The sequence below is a fragment of the Pagrus pagrus genome (assembly GCF_965226575.1).
Source record: "Pagrus pagrus genome assembly, chromosome: 8".
NCBI classification, from domain to species: Eukaryota; Metazoa; Chordata; class Actinopteri; order Spariformes; family Sparidae; genus Pagrus; species Pagrus pagrus.
The window spans coordinates 28,796,331-28,814,727 of record NC_140192.1 but is presented as its reverse complement, the minus strand read 5'-3'; the positions used below and the strand labels follow the sequence as shown (position 1 = coordinate 28,814,727).

The window sequence follows — 18,397 nt, the reverse complement described above, 5'->3', positions numbered from 1 at the left end:
ATGAAAAGAGAGGGTAGAATCAAATGTAACACCAAGAATCTTGACAGTTGAACTTTGAGAAATATCACAGTTGTGGGTTACCGTCACCTGATCAAAGTGGTGTCTCTGTCAGCATCTCAGTTTTATCCGAATTCAGGATCAGGAAGTTTTCTGACATCCAAGGAATGGCTAAATCAGACTAAAATTGAGGTTTTGAAATAGCCCTCCCATAGTCCTGACTTGAATAACATTGAGCACATGTGGACTGTGCTGAAGAAAATAATCCATACCAGGAAGTTCAGCCAGAGGACTACCAGAAGCTTGTGGGTGGCTATCAAAAGCACCTAATTGAAGTGAAAATGGCCAAGGGACATTTAACCAAATATTAGAATTACTGTATGTATATTTTTGACCCAGCAGATCTGGTCTCATTTTCAGAAGACCTATAATAAATTCATTATTGAACCAAACTTCATGAATGTTTTTGTGACAAAGTAGAGCTGTAGAAATCATTGGAACTGAAGACTGACATGATGAACATGTTCTTTACAAGTGTATGTAGACTTTTGACCATGACTGTGTATAATATCATTTTCCATTGGTTGACTGATTATTTTGACATCTATATTTAACATCAAAATCATGACTTGTGGTGAGGTGGGAGAATTGACATTGTTTTACTGTGTGTTGCAGAGGTGCGTGAGGTGTTTGCACAAGTCATGTCAGATCTCAGGATTCCATATACTCGTGTTCCAATGGAAGCAGGTTTACACAGCTGCCCATGGCTGCCAGCACACCTTCAAAGGTTCTACACACAGGTGGAGAAGGATGCTACTGACTCCATCCCTGTCTTCACACGCTATGGAATCAGGTATGTGTGTGTCGTGTTTATGTTTGTGTGTGTGTGTGTGTGTGTGTGTGTGTGTGCGCGCGCGCGCGTGTGTGTGTGTGTGTGTGTGTGTGTGTGTGTGTGTGTGTGTTTAAAAAAAAACAGTAAAATGATGACATGTTTTTTTTTTACATTTACATTTTTCATCATGATTCATCATTCTTTTTTTATTAACATTGAGGCCATTACAAGTATTACTCTGGTCTGCGGGAACAAGGTTTGACGTTAACTATCTGTGAGCAACCACAGCTAACATTAGCTAATGTCAAATATCCACTGGAGCCGATTGTGATATAGATTTAAACAAATTCACGTCCAATTGCTCTGGGCAGCTCGAATGATGCCACGCAATTGAGGCGGTGATGCGAAAATCGCTTCAAGCGTGCCATCGCGGGAGCTGAAAATATTGAACACAGGCGAAATTTTCATGTGACGCTGTGTCGCAAAACCCTATTGCCATGAACGTTCACACTGAAGTCATGACGTTTGCGCCACTGATGTCCAGACATTGAACATGAACAACAATGGAGAAGAAGATAATAATCACTAATCGTGACCGACCCAGAGCTGTACGATAACACTACCTGGTACGTTTTGGAGATATGACTCAGCACAGCACAGCACAGCACAGCTCTGATCCATTCAGGGAACAAGCTTTTTAAAAATTGTTTGCTCGTCGACCTGACGAAGCTTGAATTCAGCCATTTTACAAGGCGACACTATGATGTTGTTATTTCGGCGTCCTTTTGATCCATTTATTGAGTCGGATCACAGAGAAATCTCTTTGTTCTAGGTTCATACAAATACTGTAAAACAGATTAATTCAGTCTATGTCTACTTGCTGGTCACAGTTACTATTCATTGATTTTATAACACCAATTAAGAAACTGCCCCTCACTGGAGACAGATGGACAGACGCTCTGCAGCTAAGAACTGGGCACCGGTCAGCCTCAGGTAGCGCTGGAAGCTGCAGTCATCCGCACACAGCTCCAGACGCTGAAATTCACCGAGCTGGGTGCCACACGTTTTTTTTATTTGCGTTGCGCAAGTAGACATTGCACAATACTGCACCCTCTTTGTTTGAGGCAGGTGGCTGGAAATTACAAATAGCTCCTTTACCCCCCAACATCCTGGATCGAGCTATTGCACTTGATGGGCGGGCCTTGTTCAGAGCCAACAGGACACAGAACTCCAGTAGGAGGCCAAAAGGACGGCTCTGGGTCTACATCAATAATGCCTGGTGCTCAGACGCAGTTAAAGTGGATGGCCAGTGTTCACCAGATGACAAACAAACAACCAGATGGAATTTTCATAGTAGCTGGTGATTTTAATCACACCTCAGAACTGTTTGACCTGAATTTCACCAACATGTTCACATCCCCACCGGAGGAAGGTACATACAAATATTCCTGGCAGCTACAAAACCCTCCCACGTCCTCACTTTGGCCTATCAGATCATATTTCTCTGCTTCTTCTGCCTACTTACTCCCATCTGATAAAGAGGGTCAAACCATCAGTTTAAACTGTTAAAGTGTAGAAAGATGTAGGTACAGCAGCCCTACAGGACTGTTTTGAGTGCACAGACCGGCAAATGTTCAGAGATGCTCAGGATAACAACATCAGTCTTGAGGAAGATACATCTTCAGTGACATCATGTATCAGCAAATGTGTTGATGACGGGTGATCACAGTAAGATCATTCCCCAGCCAGAATGCCAGGTGAGGACTCTATCCAGAGCCAAAAAGCTGCCTCTTGATCAGGTGACAAGGATGCATGTATGCGCTCTTTGGCAATCAAGGAGGCAAAGAGAAGACATCAGCAGAGACTTGAGAGGGACCGTAATGAGATCCCTGCGATGACATAGTGAACGCAGGGCCAAATCGTAACGCCCCTGCCATGTGTGGAAACCAGTTGCAGTGGTTTATCTATCCACCAGGAGGAGCAGTGATGATGGAAGCTGAAGCATTACTTAAGCTGAAATCAGCTGTTCTTACTGTATCATGGGCTACAGTATTTGACGTGTGTGAGAGTGTGTGATTCCCACACAGAGCATATGTAATGATAATTAGGCTACCATATGATGAGGTCATCAATATTATGCTCCAGCTTTTTGTTTTTCAACAGTACTGCATGAAAGTGAAAGTAATATGGGGAATTAGTGATTTAACAGGAAGGAAAAAACTGCATCTGCAGTGGTACCGGGACAAACTGTTATAGTGTAAGAGCCGTTTTATTGTTTGTTATTGTAGTTTCATAATTGTAATTTCTCATGCTGTTAGATTACTGTTGGACCACGCCGTCAGGTGTGTGCAGGAGTCTGAGAGCAAACGTTATCGACTCACCCACATGCTGATGAGTAATCCGGTGTAGTATTTTATTCCACAAAGTGCAGCTGGAGACCCACGGGGATACCCTCCTGCAGCAAAAATCTATATAACGGGCGTCAATGGTGCCCGAGACGAAAGGTCCATAAAACTACACAAGAACTTTGTAATATTCCTCCATACTGCTCGTTCGCTCCCTCACAGCCGCTCGCACTACGGAAGCCGTAGTCCTCGGACATTTTTCTTTCTGCTTTCAAAGTTTCAAATCACTAGTGCAGGCAGATCCTTCGTGTGTGTGTGTGTGTGTCGCTCGGTCGCTCACAGCTGGATGTAAATACCGGTATGTATCTTTCGCGAGTTCTCGTTGATCTTGTCTGGCGCGGCTTCCGTAGTGCGAGTGTCCACTTCAGGACACTTGGATTGCAGCGGATTTGTCCGAGGAAAAACAAAAGGAGATTGGGGGTGATATCACATTAGAGGAGGTCCAGCAAGCTATAAAAAGATTGAGCTCTGGAAGTCACCAGGAGATGATGGTTTCCCTACAGATTTTTATAAAGAGTTCTCTGATATAATAGCACCAAGATTACTTATAGTCTTTTGGGATGCACTGGAGAGGGGTTGGCTGCCAGAAAGCATGCAATCTGCTGTTATAACACTTATACATAAAAAAGGCAAGAACCCACAGCAGTGTGGAAATTATCACCCCGGTCTCTTTAATAAACGTGGATGCCAAAATATTGGCCAAGGTTTTGGCTACAAGGCTGGAGGCACATTTACCCAGTCTTATTCATCCGGACCAAGTGGGTTTTATTAAAGGAAGGTCCTCGGCAGATAATGTACGTAGGTTATTACATTTGATCTGGCAGACTAGAAATAGCACTGAACCCATGATCGCTTTCTCTCTCGCTGAGAAACGATTGATAGAGTAGATTGGGGATATTTGTTCAGGACGCTACACAGGTTTGGATTAGGCTCCCCATTTATTAATTGGGTCAAATTGTTGTATTGTAACCCGGGGCTCAGTGTTAACAAATGGCAGGTTATCCTCGTGTTTTTCTCTTTATAGGGGCACAAAGCAGGGATGTCCCCTGGAGTCCACTAATTTTTGCATTGGCCCTGGAGCTTTTAGCAGCTGCTATTAGAAATAATGGAAACATCAAGGGCATTCAAGCAGGAAAAACAGAACACAAACTATTGTTATACGCCGACGACTTATTAATACTGACCACAAATCCAGAAAGAGCTGTACCTCATATTCTGGCATCGATTGACGCATTCTCTGTTATCTCAGGGTACGAAGTAAATTGGGGAAAATCAGAGGCAATGCCCTTGTCAAGGATGTGTCCACCAGATATTAGAAAAAACTGGCAGTTTAATTGGCTTCCTTCAGGTTTAGTGTATTTGGGCATCAAGCTTACCCCAGACCTTAAAAACATGATGACAGAAAACCTCCTCGCCACTATACAGAAACTCGAGAGCACGTTACAAAACTGGTCTGAATTAGGGTTATCTCTGTCGGGTAAAATTAACATCCTTAAAATGATAACCATTCCACAGATCAACTATATTGCATAGTACTATATTGGGCTGAAGCCCTCTTTTACTAAGACATGTCTTTGGCATAATATGCTCTTGAAAGTGGGTAAAAAAAATTGTCTATTGGAAGACATGGGTGGAGGTGGGAATTGTCTTTATTGAGGATGTTTTTGAGGGCGATGTTTTTATGTTTTTTGAACAGATATTGGCCAAATACAAAGTTCCAAAAAAGGACTTTTGGAAATATCTTCAATTAAGAAACTGTATAATGTTTACAAAGAAGAACCTTCCACTTATGTCTCAAACAGCGATACAGGAACTATTTCAAGGTAGCCAGTTGGTTAAGGGCCGTGCATCTAGATTTTACAGTCTTATGAGACGATCTCACCCACCACAACTTGACGGTCTCAGGAGAGCTTGGGAGGAGGATACAGGAGGGGGAAAAGCTATGGAGACATGGGAGGAAATTGTTGGGTGCTGGTATAAGACATCCCTCCCTGTAAGATGGCACGATTGAAAATATGGGACTCAGATATAGGCTGGAGATGTGATAGGAGCAGAGGCACACTCATACATATGCTATATGAATGCCAGATGACATGGAATTTATGGGAAAATATAATAACATTTCTAAATAATGTAGTCAGGACAGAGTTACTACAGAGCCCTGCACTCCGCATATTAGGTATATTAACAGAGGGGGTGGATCTACCAGCTCAACAGACTCTACGGTGCACACTGGCCCTTTCCACAGGTTGCAGGTTTGTACTAAGACACTAGAAAACAAAAAACATTATCCCATTTAATAAATGGTTAACAGAGATGACCAAGATAGCCAATTATGAACAGTTGATTTTTAAAGTGAACAACAAACAAAATGTGTTTTGGAAAATGTGGGGGCCCTACATGAACACAGTGCTGAGTGGCTAACTAGGATGAAGGGGACACTGTCATAATACTGTATGAGTGATTGAGATGGATGGACATTAAAAATGCTTACCTGTGTTTACTTTTATTTTTATTTGTTTTGTATTGTCTTATCTTAGCTTGTTTGTTTGTTTTATTTTGTGTGTCTTTGTGGATGTTTGTGTTGTTGTTGTAAATGTTAAATTCAAAAGGCAATAAAAACGTGACTTGCAAAAAAATAAGAAACTGAAACAAGTCCAGCTGCCTACGATACAGCACCTAGATTTACCATGACCTGGATGACTGAGAACCATCATCAACATCAATAGAATTACAGTGCATCTCTTTGTTCTTGTTCAGTGGACACCCCAACAGGTCTCCCAGCCCCAACACTCATCTGGTGGCTGCAGGGCTGTTGAATCAACCAGAGAATTTTGTCCCACATTTTGTCAGCATCCATCCACAGACACAAAGAGCTCAGACAGATCTGGCGAGTGAGAGCTGCCGCACACGCTCTCTAAACTCTGATCAAACTGTATAATCCTGGCTGTGATGATAACACATAAAGCAAGAATCTGTTACTAACCTGCCTATTCATCCCCTAATATGCTATGAGGAACAGTTTTCCTGTAGTACTTATGAAATAAAGGATTAGCTGACTGTGGCTATCCTGACTTGACTGTTGCCGGTGTGGGGAAACGAACCCACGGTCAGAATCATAAGCCAGTAGTTCTTATGAATTACTGGCTCCCCCACAGCCACCATTGCTGTGGGGGAGTTTGATTATCTTTTGTACAACTTAGCTGAAATAGAAAAAGCCTGTGAACCGGAAGTCCCTGCCATTTCGTTTATGTACTATGAAAACGGGGGCTAAAAGAAACTGATGAAACTGCAAAACAAGCCCGTGAGGGGAGAATGTTTCAGTTCTTTTGGAGTGGCTTGGGAGATGACGGGAGCCAGGGTGATGACATGCAGCAAGAGTCCGCAGGACGGGATCGAAGATAAATTCCTGAGCAAGATTCTGGACAGCTTTTACAGAGGAGCAATAGAAAGCATCCTGAATGTAAATCTCACAAACTGGCATGGTTCATCATGGCCACTGACAGGAAGGCTCTACAGTAGGTGATTAAAACTGCCTAGAACATCACTGGTACCATCTACAGAGCATCAGTGGAATCAGTAAAGTGAGATGTCTTCACAGAGCCCAAAGGACAGTGAAAGACAACACCCACCCAGCCACAGTCTGTTCATCCTGCTGCCATCTGGAAAAAGATACAGGGATATCTGCTGCCATACCACCAGACTGCAGAGCAGCTCCACTCCCCAGGCTGAGACTCCTCAGTTCATCATCAACACTCCAACACATTTTCTGAGATAAGATGTAACACAAAAGAACTCAACCATAGTTTGGTTTTTGTAAACCCTTCAGTCAGTCTTCTCAGCTTCTTCAGGTTTCTTCATCACACCTGTGCACAGCCCAGCTGCCAGGAAAAAATAAATAAATAAACTTGTTGTGTTACTGTTATCTACTGAGAAAAGTTATGTTAGAGTACTTCAGAGTTGCCAAAAATGACAGTTAAACCCCTTTGTGACTCGTTGTGTATGTCGGTTATATTGTCCAGACTTTGTGTAGCCAACTGTACATGTACCTCTGAATGTATTGACTCTACCAACATTATGTAGCCTTCTTTACAGCCCACAATCAGTAACCTAATAATAGGAATGAAAGACACAATATAACATTTACAGCTCTGTAGTTTGCTAACAATCTGACTGTGAACTGGGCAGAGTCATTCAGTGTTAGGCACAGCTGTTTACATGAAAACAATACAACAGAGGCTCTTATAGCCGAGTATATGAAGTTTAAAAATGCAACTAATGAACCTGTAAACTGTGAGAGCTTACATAGAAACGATCAAAGCACAAATACGATGAAAGTGCATGGGCATGTTTTTTTTTCCAAAACACATACCTACATACAAATGATGAAACCATGATGTTGTTCTTGGGAATATTTCTACAAAGTTGAAGCTGTCCTTTCTTCCATCTCACTACATTGAATTAGCGAGCTACACATGCACACAGTCGGTTTACCTTCTGCTGGCACGCAGCCAACTGGACAGAGACAGAGACAGAGACAATGCTTCACAGAGTTTATTTTATTTTTGTGGCGACCAAAGGAAAGGACAAGACTTTTTTTTTTATGAAAAACTAACTAAATAACAGATTACTTGAATTGCAGGACTAAAGTGTTACATTACTCATTACAACAAAAAAGTAATCTGATGCATTTTTTTTTAACAACACTGTTTACATATATTTTTATATGTTTAGTTTTGGCCCTTAAAACCCATAATTCGAGCTGAGGTTGCGAAGACAAATGTCTATTTTTTAGGGAGGTTGGGAACATCTCTTGCGTGTTTGTGGCGACAAAACAAGGTGTTTTCAGCAAGTCGTTGGGAAACCTCCAGCCATGTTTGTTTCGACCAAAACAGGTATTTTAAGTCAAAACATCATGGTTTCCTACCCCTCACTAAGTGTTTGTCAAGTTTCAACATATCCATGGTTTGCAGAGACATTAGCCAACATTTATTCTGGTGTTTGGATTGCTGTGTAAGTTGAGTACTGGACCAGGACTGAAAACAACCTTTAGTGTGATACTTTTTATGAAAAATGCTTTAAGTCATACCTTTTGTGATCCGGATGTTTGAAAAAGGAGGCAGGGAAAGCAAAATAAAACTGTGGCATCACTGCATGCAGTTGATGCATGCAGCTAAGACTTGTTAAACCACCTGTTTGAAAAAGACAGAGTGTATTGTATTGTCTGGTACAAGTACAACTTACAACAAGAGTCAATGGGCAAAGGTATTTGCTCCAAGGGCCGGAACGATGTGGTATATCACTAACTTTAGATAACGTAGAACATTTTTTAATTCACATATACCAATTTTTTAAGGTCTTATTCAATGAAGATCTAAGTGATCCTTCTTCATTTGAAGACAGGTGTGTCAGTGCACCATTATCTTCTATTGATCAGCTGCCACTGTTGTGAACCATCATATTTACTTTTAAAAAATCTTTAATTTATCCGTCAATGCCTTGACCTGGTGTGAATCCTACTTAAATAAGCTGCAGCAGAGTTAGTAGGACTAGAGCATCTACTAGGTTGTCAGGGTATTACAGTTCAGAAGGACAGACTCTGGTCAATCTGCTTTTTCAAATACAGTGGTCGGAATTGGATCTCCATACCTACAAACATCAGAGACTTGGGATGTTCTGCAGCGTTTAAAACCAGGCTCGAGTTTTAAAACTAACTGCTGAAATCAACACAAAAGCTACAAGTTAATTATTCGTGTTCATACAACACAGGGTTGTATAACAAAGTGAAAGTTTGTAAACGCCTTCATGCTACACAAATTACAGAACATATATACAGCTTTATACTTTATTAATACAGCAATACATAAACACATAGTGCATAATGTGTTCTGCATCTTCATATCAAAAGTTCAACACCTGGGAAACACTAAAAATTGCAGTTAAAAAAACAAAATTGTAGCATAATCTTCATGTGCCCCCTTATTTTGATGCCATAGCAACAAAAATTACCAATGATTGTATTGCCTATATTGTCTATTATACTGATTATACTTTTTTATAGTGGTGGACTTCTATGTATTGTGTTGTTTTATAATGTGTGATATTCACATTTATGGAACGTGTATATTTTTGTAGTGCTGTTTTAGGAAGTGTGTTTGCTGTAAAAATGAAAAATAAATGAAACAGGATTCTGACTGTGATTTAGTGTGATAGTGCGTCAGTGTTTTGGTATGTGTTTTATTAAATGTTCATCTACTATGTTATTGCTTGTCAGTCAGCTGCTATAATGAATGGCTGACAAACACTAATCAAGGTCTAAACCATTTCCACAGGTGGCCTGATGTGTACCTGGGACTTACCACCATGGGCCAGAACATGTCCGTCCCCAACCTGCAGAGAGCCCTCAGTCATGCCTTGGCTTCATGGCCGTCAGGCACTACCTCCAGCAGTGCATCAAACTGTAATCAGCCTGTGATTACAGGAGAGCTCATGGTCCACCCAGGTTACCCCAGTCATCCCCAGGTGGGAGGCTGTGGAGAGGGCCCTGACGACTTCTCCCAGTCAGCTGACAGACAGCATGAGCTGACCATGCTCAGAGACCCATCCCTGCTGGCACTCTACAGCCAGAAAAGTGTGCAGCTCTGTGCCTTCAAAGACCTCTGACTGACTACTGACGTCTAAAAAAGACAAACATGTATGTATGTATGCCATACTGCAGGGAACCACAGTGAAGTCCAATTTCTCGTTTTGTTCCGTAAGTGAAGCTACGACCTCAAGGATACCTATGCTAACCAGTCAAGTAGCAGTTTACGTACGTCCATTTCTGTGCAGAGTCATAAATGTAGGAAAGACTTTCAAGAAATGTAATTTAAAGTATGAAGTGTACTTTTTGGCAAAATGGAAGTTATCAGTATATTGACATGTATGGTCTCTGTGAACACTAATCTGATAGAACTGAGTGAAGTGCTTCATCACATGGTGCAACGACAATCACAAGAAGCTCAATATCAGCAAAAACAATGACTTTGTGGTGGACTGTGCTGTATTTCATTTCATGGGAAAGCAACAATAAACTAAATCATGCTCAGCTAACTTAACCCATTCAGTAAGACTTTATTTTAAGGTCCTTGTAATAAGCGTAGTTAATTGGTAATAAGACCCTTATGAGTCCTCATAAGATGCTTATTAACATTACTAAGACTATTTCAGTATGAATATTATTATAATAAACATTTATTATTAAATTATTAGCCAGTTATAATTCCCCTTAAGGACTCAGATATAGTGTTCGAGCAAGTGACTTTTATTGTTTTGATGTGATAACTGATGTTTTAAATACATTTTCAGAATATCTTTTACAATACACAATTGACCTCCATTTACTTACCTCAATAATTGTGCTAAGGACATTATATGACATTACAAGGCCTACACAATGTTCTCTTTGTGGCTGCAGCCCCCTCCATGTAATGCTTCCACACCCATGACTGCAGTCCCAGACATGGAGAGAACTCCATAGTGTAGTATGCAGACGAAAAAAAACATCATCAGCCTGATACCAAACAGTGATGAGAGTTCATATCAGGAGGAAATTAACAATCTTGCAGGCACACAGAGGGACAAAGAGGACCAACCTACTGTTTAACATCAATAAAACCAAGGAGCTGATTGTTGATTTTAGAAAGAAGGAGACACACACACCTGTCTCCATCAGTGGCGCTGAGGTGGGGCTCAGGTGGAGCAGGTGAACATATTTTCCTTTATACGAGAGAGCAGAACTGGAGCAGTTAAGTGTGTATTTATTTACCCTCCTGAAATGTGACCTCTCAGTTAAATGGAAAGCAGGGTGGTGGCAGTTGGAGGTTGGAAGTTCAAGGAGCCTGATGTGTGAGTCTGTTTCCTTCTGTAGTTGCATGTCTGCGACCAGCACAAATTATACTGCATTTTGATTTATAACTTATGTATGTAGAGTGACAATTGTAGGAATAAAAGCAAGGTTATTTTCAAATTTGTTATTTTTTTGTTTTCTAATTCAGGAACACACATAAGAACATACAAACATACATGTCATCAACAACACTCCCCCCTCCATACTAACCACAACCCATAGCTCATAAAACCGCATTTCATTGTCGTGGGAAATAAGGTAATATTAAATATTGTGGAAATAGTAACAAGATCAATAATAAAGCATAATAATAAAGTTGCTTACAATAGGGGTATACACATAAAGTATACACAAAGACAGCTGTCCTAAGTTATCTAGGATTGGGAGGATGAATGACAAATATTTCCTGTCAATTTCCATCTCAGTCTGATATGAGAGTCAGTTTTTCAATAAGTTTCTTGTAAAAAATATTATATCCAGTGATTAAGATTATGATGAGCAAAAACTGTCCCTCTCTTTATCGGATAACTCAAGTCACGCGAATTCCAACTAGCTGAGGTCAAACCCCCTCTCCTTCCTTCTATAGTCACATTATCTTGTATTGGCATCACGATGACTTGGAACGTAAAGATCCTTTTAGGTCGGCCTCAGCTGGTGGATTTAAAGATAGCTACGTGCTGGCTGCGTCTTCTGTTCTGAACACCATCAAACGTAATAACAGCATCTCTGTTGGCATTAAGAGATGGACTTGGAGCCTAATCAGTTCGAACATACATACATTCTCACTCAAATATATATCAATACTCAACTTGCACATATATGCATTCTCCTACACATATACACTACTGACAATATGCATGTATGTGCAAGTGCTTAGTAGCAGTATATATGGATGTGCAAGTGAAGTATGTATTTTTAGCCTAGACGGCTTCTCATACATGACAGCAGAAGTTAGCAGCCTGACTGAAAGGAGAAGGGCTGAGGCTCGGAGAGCAACAATATATCTGAGCCCCCTTTGGGTCACAGCGAGAATTTATTTTTTTTTCGAAATACTTTTGCGTTACCTCATAGTCCCGCTGTGCAAGCAGATGGAGAGAGAGGAGAGCCATGATGGATTTACTGTTCAATCACACCATAAAAGAGACAAGCGTGCTGTTTCCAGCTGCGTCCTTGTCTGGTGTTAGTGGTTGTCGCTTGTGGTTTTCCTGCGGTTGGTTTGTAAAAACCAGCCTGAGCTGATGCCGGGCCGTGAGCCGTTGCCCAGGCGGTGAACAACTTCAACTTCAACTTTATTCATTTATACAGCACCTTTCATACATGAATGCAGCCCAAAGTGCTTCACAGAGCAAAATTATAAACAATAAAATAAAACAGATAGACAACAATAATTCAATGGGTCAATGGGGTGTGTCGAAAAAAAGCACAGATTAATAAATACAAATGCATAGAAATAACAGCAACTATAAAAGTGATAGAAAAGGCTAGTGGCTAAATAAAAAATAAAATAATGAATTAAGTAAGTACAAGCATGGAGTAAGAAATAAATATATATAAAGCTAAGAGTCAGGACATAAGAACTGAGTGACATAAAATAAATAACATAAAAAAAACTAAATAACGAGGCACCCTAAGTAAAAGCCAGGCTAAAAAGATATGTCTTTAGATGTCGTTTAAAAATCCCTCAGATCCAGAAGCAGACTAGAACACAGCTGCACTTTGGCTCCTCCCACTGCTCTGCCACCCCAGTTTGCTCTACCTGACCTGCTGAACCCAGGTATAGCAGACCGGGTCAGTGAAAAGCAGCTCCAGAGGATGAGTGAGTCCGAGAGGCTGTAGTCGATGTGGCAGATCCATAGTAACGCGGTGAGGGAACACAAAAGTTCTGAATCACATTAGATACAGATTTAAACTTGCTGTCTATTTTTTGTATTTTGAGATTAGAAACACATTCACGTTCAGCTCTTTAAGAACATTCATGGTTTTGTACTGTTTAAACTATAAACCTACTCCACATAGAAAGTATTTTAAAGAAAACATTCAAATGTTGAACATGCTCTTAAGGGCACCTAGCTTCTACACCTTGTTCTACCTTTTATGTTCTTTAGAATATGAAGCTTAACTTGTTGTCTTTCTTCATTACAGTATTGAATAACTTACAGTTTTGACAGTATAACAGTTACCTCCCAGCTTTTCTAGCTATGCTTGTTCATCTCTTACCTTCCAGCTAATGCAGGTACGAGCTAATGTAGTTCGACTTTTGACTTTTAGATCTGTCAGCTGTGTGGCGCCATGCATTTTAGTTTAATGATATTTCAGCCAATTTATTTCACAGTATGTAGGAAAATTGTCTCATAGCGGCCATAACTTTACATGGCAATCTTTGTTACAGTCATTTAGATATGGACTTTTTGGATGGATTTCGGTGGGAGTGGTGTTAAGTCATAAATATCTCAAAGTGCGTGTACTCTATGTGCTCAACTCATCATACTTGGCACCAGTTTTAGTAATAGAGTACTCGGATTACATTTGTGTTGTAATGAGTAACGTAATGGATTCTTTCTGCAATTCAAGTAATCTGTTATTTAGTTAGTTTTTCATAAAAGTAATCTGTTACTGGAAGAACATTTCTGTCTTGTCCTTTCCTTTGGTCCAGAAAATAAAATAAACTCCCTGAAGCATTGTCTCTGTCTCTGTCTCTGTCTGTCCGGTTGGCTGCGTGCCAGCAGAAGGTAAACCTACAGTTATGTCTGTGTGCATGTGTAGCTCACTAATTCAATGTAGTGAGATGGAAGAAAGGACAGCTTCAACTTTGTAGAAATATTCCCAAGAACAACATCATGGTTTCATCATTTGTATGTAGGTATGTGTTTCGGAAAAAAAAAAATGCAGATGCACTTTCATCGTATTTGTGCTTTGATCGTTTCTATGTAAGCTCTCACAGTTTACAGGTTCATTAGTTGCATTTTTAAACATCATATACTCGGCTATAAGAGCCTCTGTTGTATTGTTTTCATGTAAACAGCTGTGCCTAACACTGAATGTCTCTGCCCAGTTCACAGTCAGACTGTTAGCAAAGTACAGAGCTGTAAATGTTATATTGTGTCTTTCATTCCTATTATTAGGTTACTGATTGTGGGCCGTAAAGAAGGCTACATAATGTTGGTAGAGTCAATACATTCAGAGGTACATGTACAGTTGGCTACACACAGTCTGGACAATATAACCGACATACACAACGAGTCACAAAGGGGTTTAACTGTCTTTTTAGTAACTCTAAAGTACTCTAACACAACTTTTCTCAGTAGATAACAGTAACGTAACAAGTTACTTTTTAATGGCAGTAATCTTGTAACATAATGAGTTACTTTTAAAAGAAAAACAAAAAAAGAAAACATTATTGTACATTCGGTTCCCTGGATAAACCATTGATATAGGCCACACCCATTTGGACACGGGAAATTTCTCAGCATTTTAATTTTTTTGGGAAACTTGTTTTTTTGCTGGTTGGTTCATATCATATATACATGAGCTGAAACAAAACGTGCACCTGTTTTTTGATATCACCGTTTGTCTATATTGAGTTATCAAATGTTAGAGGGCACGGCATGTTGCACTTGACAGGCTGTAACTCTTCAATGCTTAATCTGATTAGGAGCAGATCGGTGAATGTCGCACACAGAGCCACATTGCATCAGTCTGTTCTATTTCTTATAATTCTACCCTCAAGGAACACTACAGTAACAACATAACATGATATTCCTGCAGTTCTGTTGCCTTTGAGAAGATGAAACTTGGTACACAAGTTCTCCCTGAGCATGTGCATAAATAACAGCGCCACCATGTGGGTTTTTTTTGCACATGATTGAATTAGAACCAAATTCAGGTGGTACCCCCCGACATCTATCACCAACACTGCTGTGAAAGATGATGTCATTCAGCTCTAGATGATGCTGCAGCACAAATTTGGTTGACTTTGGTAGCAAATCTGTCTGAGTGCAGAATTTTGTGACACATTCATCTACAGGATGTCAAGCGATGGCAGCAGATCAGAGCAGATCACCTGCAATCTCACGCAGTTTCTTCAGATAATGCAAATACTCGAGTGTCTTCATGAAGTTAAGTCACCCATCCAGCTTCAGTCAGCAGCCAACATGACAGAAATTAAACACCCAACAAAGGAGGTCTCCTCCACGGATCGTAGCTTGTGGTTGGTAGACAGGAGTTAAGATGAAAACTCCTTTTAATACCAAAAGTTAAAACTTAATCTCAACGGCTGTGGATCCGGACAGAATCAGATGTGACTCAATGTGTTTATTCCTCATGTCTGGCCTTGCCCCAACTCTCTAGCTGGCTCTGAGCAGGGCTCCATCCCCACAAAACACCAACTAGGAACAGAAATGACATACTTATGTTTAAGCTTCAAATGAACCGCCAACAGTGTTTATAGCTGTCCCAAACAGCCACACTCAGAGGGAGGTTGAAAAGCCTGCCATCATAGAGAGGAGAAAGACATGATGAATTGTACAAAAGGGGATAACAGTGCACACTTTCAGACATTCGGTCCCCGGCGCATGCGTTGGCATCTAGCCTGTCTGCTAGAAGCTCTGTCTTAAACTGTCTTGAACTGACATTTTTATCAGTTTTTAAGCCATCATTTTTTGCCTCACTTTTAGACCCTGGTTGTTTTACCTACACTCACCGGCCACTTTATTAGGTACACCTGTCCAACTGCTCGTTAACGCAAATTTCTAATCAGCCAATCACATGGCAGCAACTCAATGCATTTAGGCATGTAGACATGGTCAAGATGATCTGCTGCAGTTCAAACCGAGCATCAGAATGGGGAAGAAAGGTGATTTAAGTGACTTTGAACGTGGCATGGTTGTTGGTGCCAGACGGGCTGGTCTGAGTATTTCAGAAACTGCTGATCTACTGGGATTTTCACGCACAACCATCTCTAGGGTTTACAGAGAATGGTCCGAAAAAGAGAAAATATCCAGTGAGCGGCAGTTCTGTGGGCGCAAATGCCTTGTTGATGCCAGAGGTCAGAGGAGAATGGCCAGACTGGTTCGAGCTGATAGAAAGGCAACAGTAACTCAAATAACCACTCGTTACAACCGAGGTATGCAGAAGAGCATCTCTGAACGCACAACACGTCGAACCTTGAGGCGGATGGGCTACAGCAGCAGAAGACCACACCGGGTGCCACTCCTGTCAGCTAAGAACAGGAAACTGAGGCTACAATTCGCACAGGCTCACCAAAATTGGACAATAGAAGATTGGAAAAACGTTGCCTGGTCTGATGAGTCTCGATTTCTGCTGCGACATTCGGATGGTAGGGTCAGAATTTGGCGTCAACAACATGAGAGCATGGATCCATCCTGCCTTGTATCAACGGTTCAGGCTGGTGGTGGTGGTGTAATGGTGTGGGGGATATTTTCTTGGCACACTTTGGGCCCATTAGTACCAATTGAGCATCGTGTCAACGCCACAGCCTACCTGAGTATTGTTGCTGACCATGTCCATCCCTTTATGACCACAGTGTACCCATCTTCTGATGGCTACTTCCAGCAGGATAACGCGCCATGTCATAAAGCGCGAATCATCTCAGACTGGTTTGATGAACATGACAATGAGTTCACTGTACTCAAATGGCCTCCACAGTCACCAGATCTCAATCCAATAGAGCACCTTTGGGATGTGGTGGAACGGGAGATTCGCATCATGGATGTGCAGCCGACAAATCTGCAGCAACTGCGTGATGCTATCATGTCAATATGGACCAAACTCTCTGAGGAATGTTTCCAGTACCTTGTTGAATCTATGCCACGAAGGATTAAAGCAGTTCTGAAGGCAAAAGGGGGTCCAACCCGGTACTAGCAAGGTGTACCTAATAAAGTGGCCGGTGAGTGTATATGTTTTAATCAGATAAAGGTTTTTTGCAATCAGACCTCTTTAGTAGATCTTTAGTTTTATGTTATAAGTTGGCCACCATCTTGGTACGGCCAACTGATGAGGCTTTCTGGACTGATTTTAAGTCTTAAGCAGGCTTTTACTTACTGATTTTAAGCTTTTCTTTTATGGACTAAAAGCAGCTGTTATGGCTGTGTGTGGTTTACAGTGTGAATCTTGCCACCTTATTGTTTCAAAGCTGAAGGAAAGCATCGCTGGCTTAAAAGCCGAGCCCAGGGAGAAAGACAAGCTCATCCTGGAGTTTTCCACTGCCGCAACGACCCAGGCAAAACCCACCGCAGCCCTGCATTTCTCTGGTTGTGGCTACCTGGGTACTACCGGCTTATCTCATTCGCTGGACTGCCCATTTCCAGGCGTGGACAATGACACCACTCTTCCATGGCCTGTTTACACCATCTCAGGAGTTGCAGAGTCTGACAGTGTTTTAGCCTGAAGAGTAGTGGATCACAATGGGAGCAACCCTCTCCATGTCACATGGTCCCTCATCAGCGGAGGTAGATGGAAGGTTCTGGTGAGTTCAACTCCATGTCAACCAGAGCAGTGGTCTGTTGCCTGCAAGGGTGCAAAGCGCCCATCTCCACCTGCTCCACCTTGGGAACTCCTGCTGGCCAACCAGTTTGACATCCAGTCAAACAGTTTCCTCTGGTTGCTGAGGGAGGCCATGATGATGAGAAGCTCTGGATGTCCCATTTGTCCCGAGACAGCAGGGAACCCCGATGCTAGGGAGGAAGCTGCCACCTCACTGAAGCTGATAGTGTGTTGTCCCCTTGGCTGCTTTTCTCCCCCACAACAGTGATTGTTGGTGATTCCATAATCAGGAATGTGCGTTTCTGCAACACAGTCACACACCGTTTTCCTGGCACCACGGCCTCATCCATCCTGGAGAAGATCCTGTTACTGGGGCTCCTTGGCATGGACCACAGCTGTTATTAGTGGGGGTCCGTGCCTCTTTGGATGGCACTGTCAAATGCTCGGTCCATCGCAAATAAGTCTTTCATTTTGCATGATACAGTTGTGTACGTCCACCCAACTTTATAGGAGCTGCTTTTCAAACAGAGTGACTTTCTCGTTCGAACTGCAAATAATCAAAGTTGGTTGTTCAAATCAATCTTATTCTATATTAATTTATCAACCCCCTGGTTTTAACAGTTCTTCTAGGTCTGATTTTAGTGCATTTTTATACTCAATTATAAAGTTGGACAGAGCCATCATAATTGGTGATTTTAATATTCATGTTGATGATTATTCCTACACCTTTTGCTGCAGAATGTTTTTCAGTCTTTCAGTTTTATTCAACATGTA

General features: G+C 41.4%; 1 protein-coding gene across 1 annotated transcript in view; it reads left to right on the top strand.

Annotated features, from left to right (window-relative positions):
• ydjc (YdjC chitooligosaccharide deacetylase homolog) overlaps positions 1 to 13,774 on the top strand; it is a 30,209-nt gene extending 16,435 nt beyond the window's left edge. The window contains exons 5-6 of the mRNA XM_084359062.1: positions 673 to 850; positions 9,567 to 13,774. Coding sequence (XP_084215188.1) covers positions 673 to 850; positions 9,567 to 9,897 — 509 coding nt within the window. The 3' untranslated portion in view covers positions 9,898 to 13,774. The remainder of the gene's footprint in view (positions 1 to 672; positions 851 to 9,566) is intronic.
• Positions 13,775 to 18,397: the final 4,623 nt, after the last annotated feature.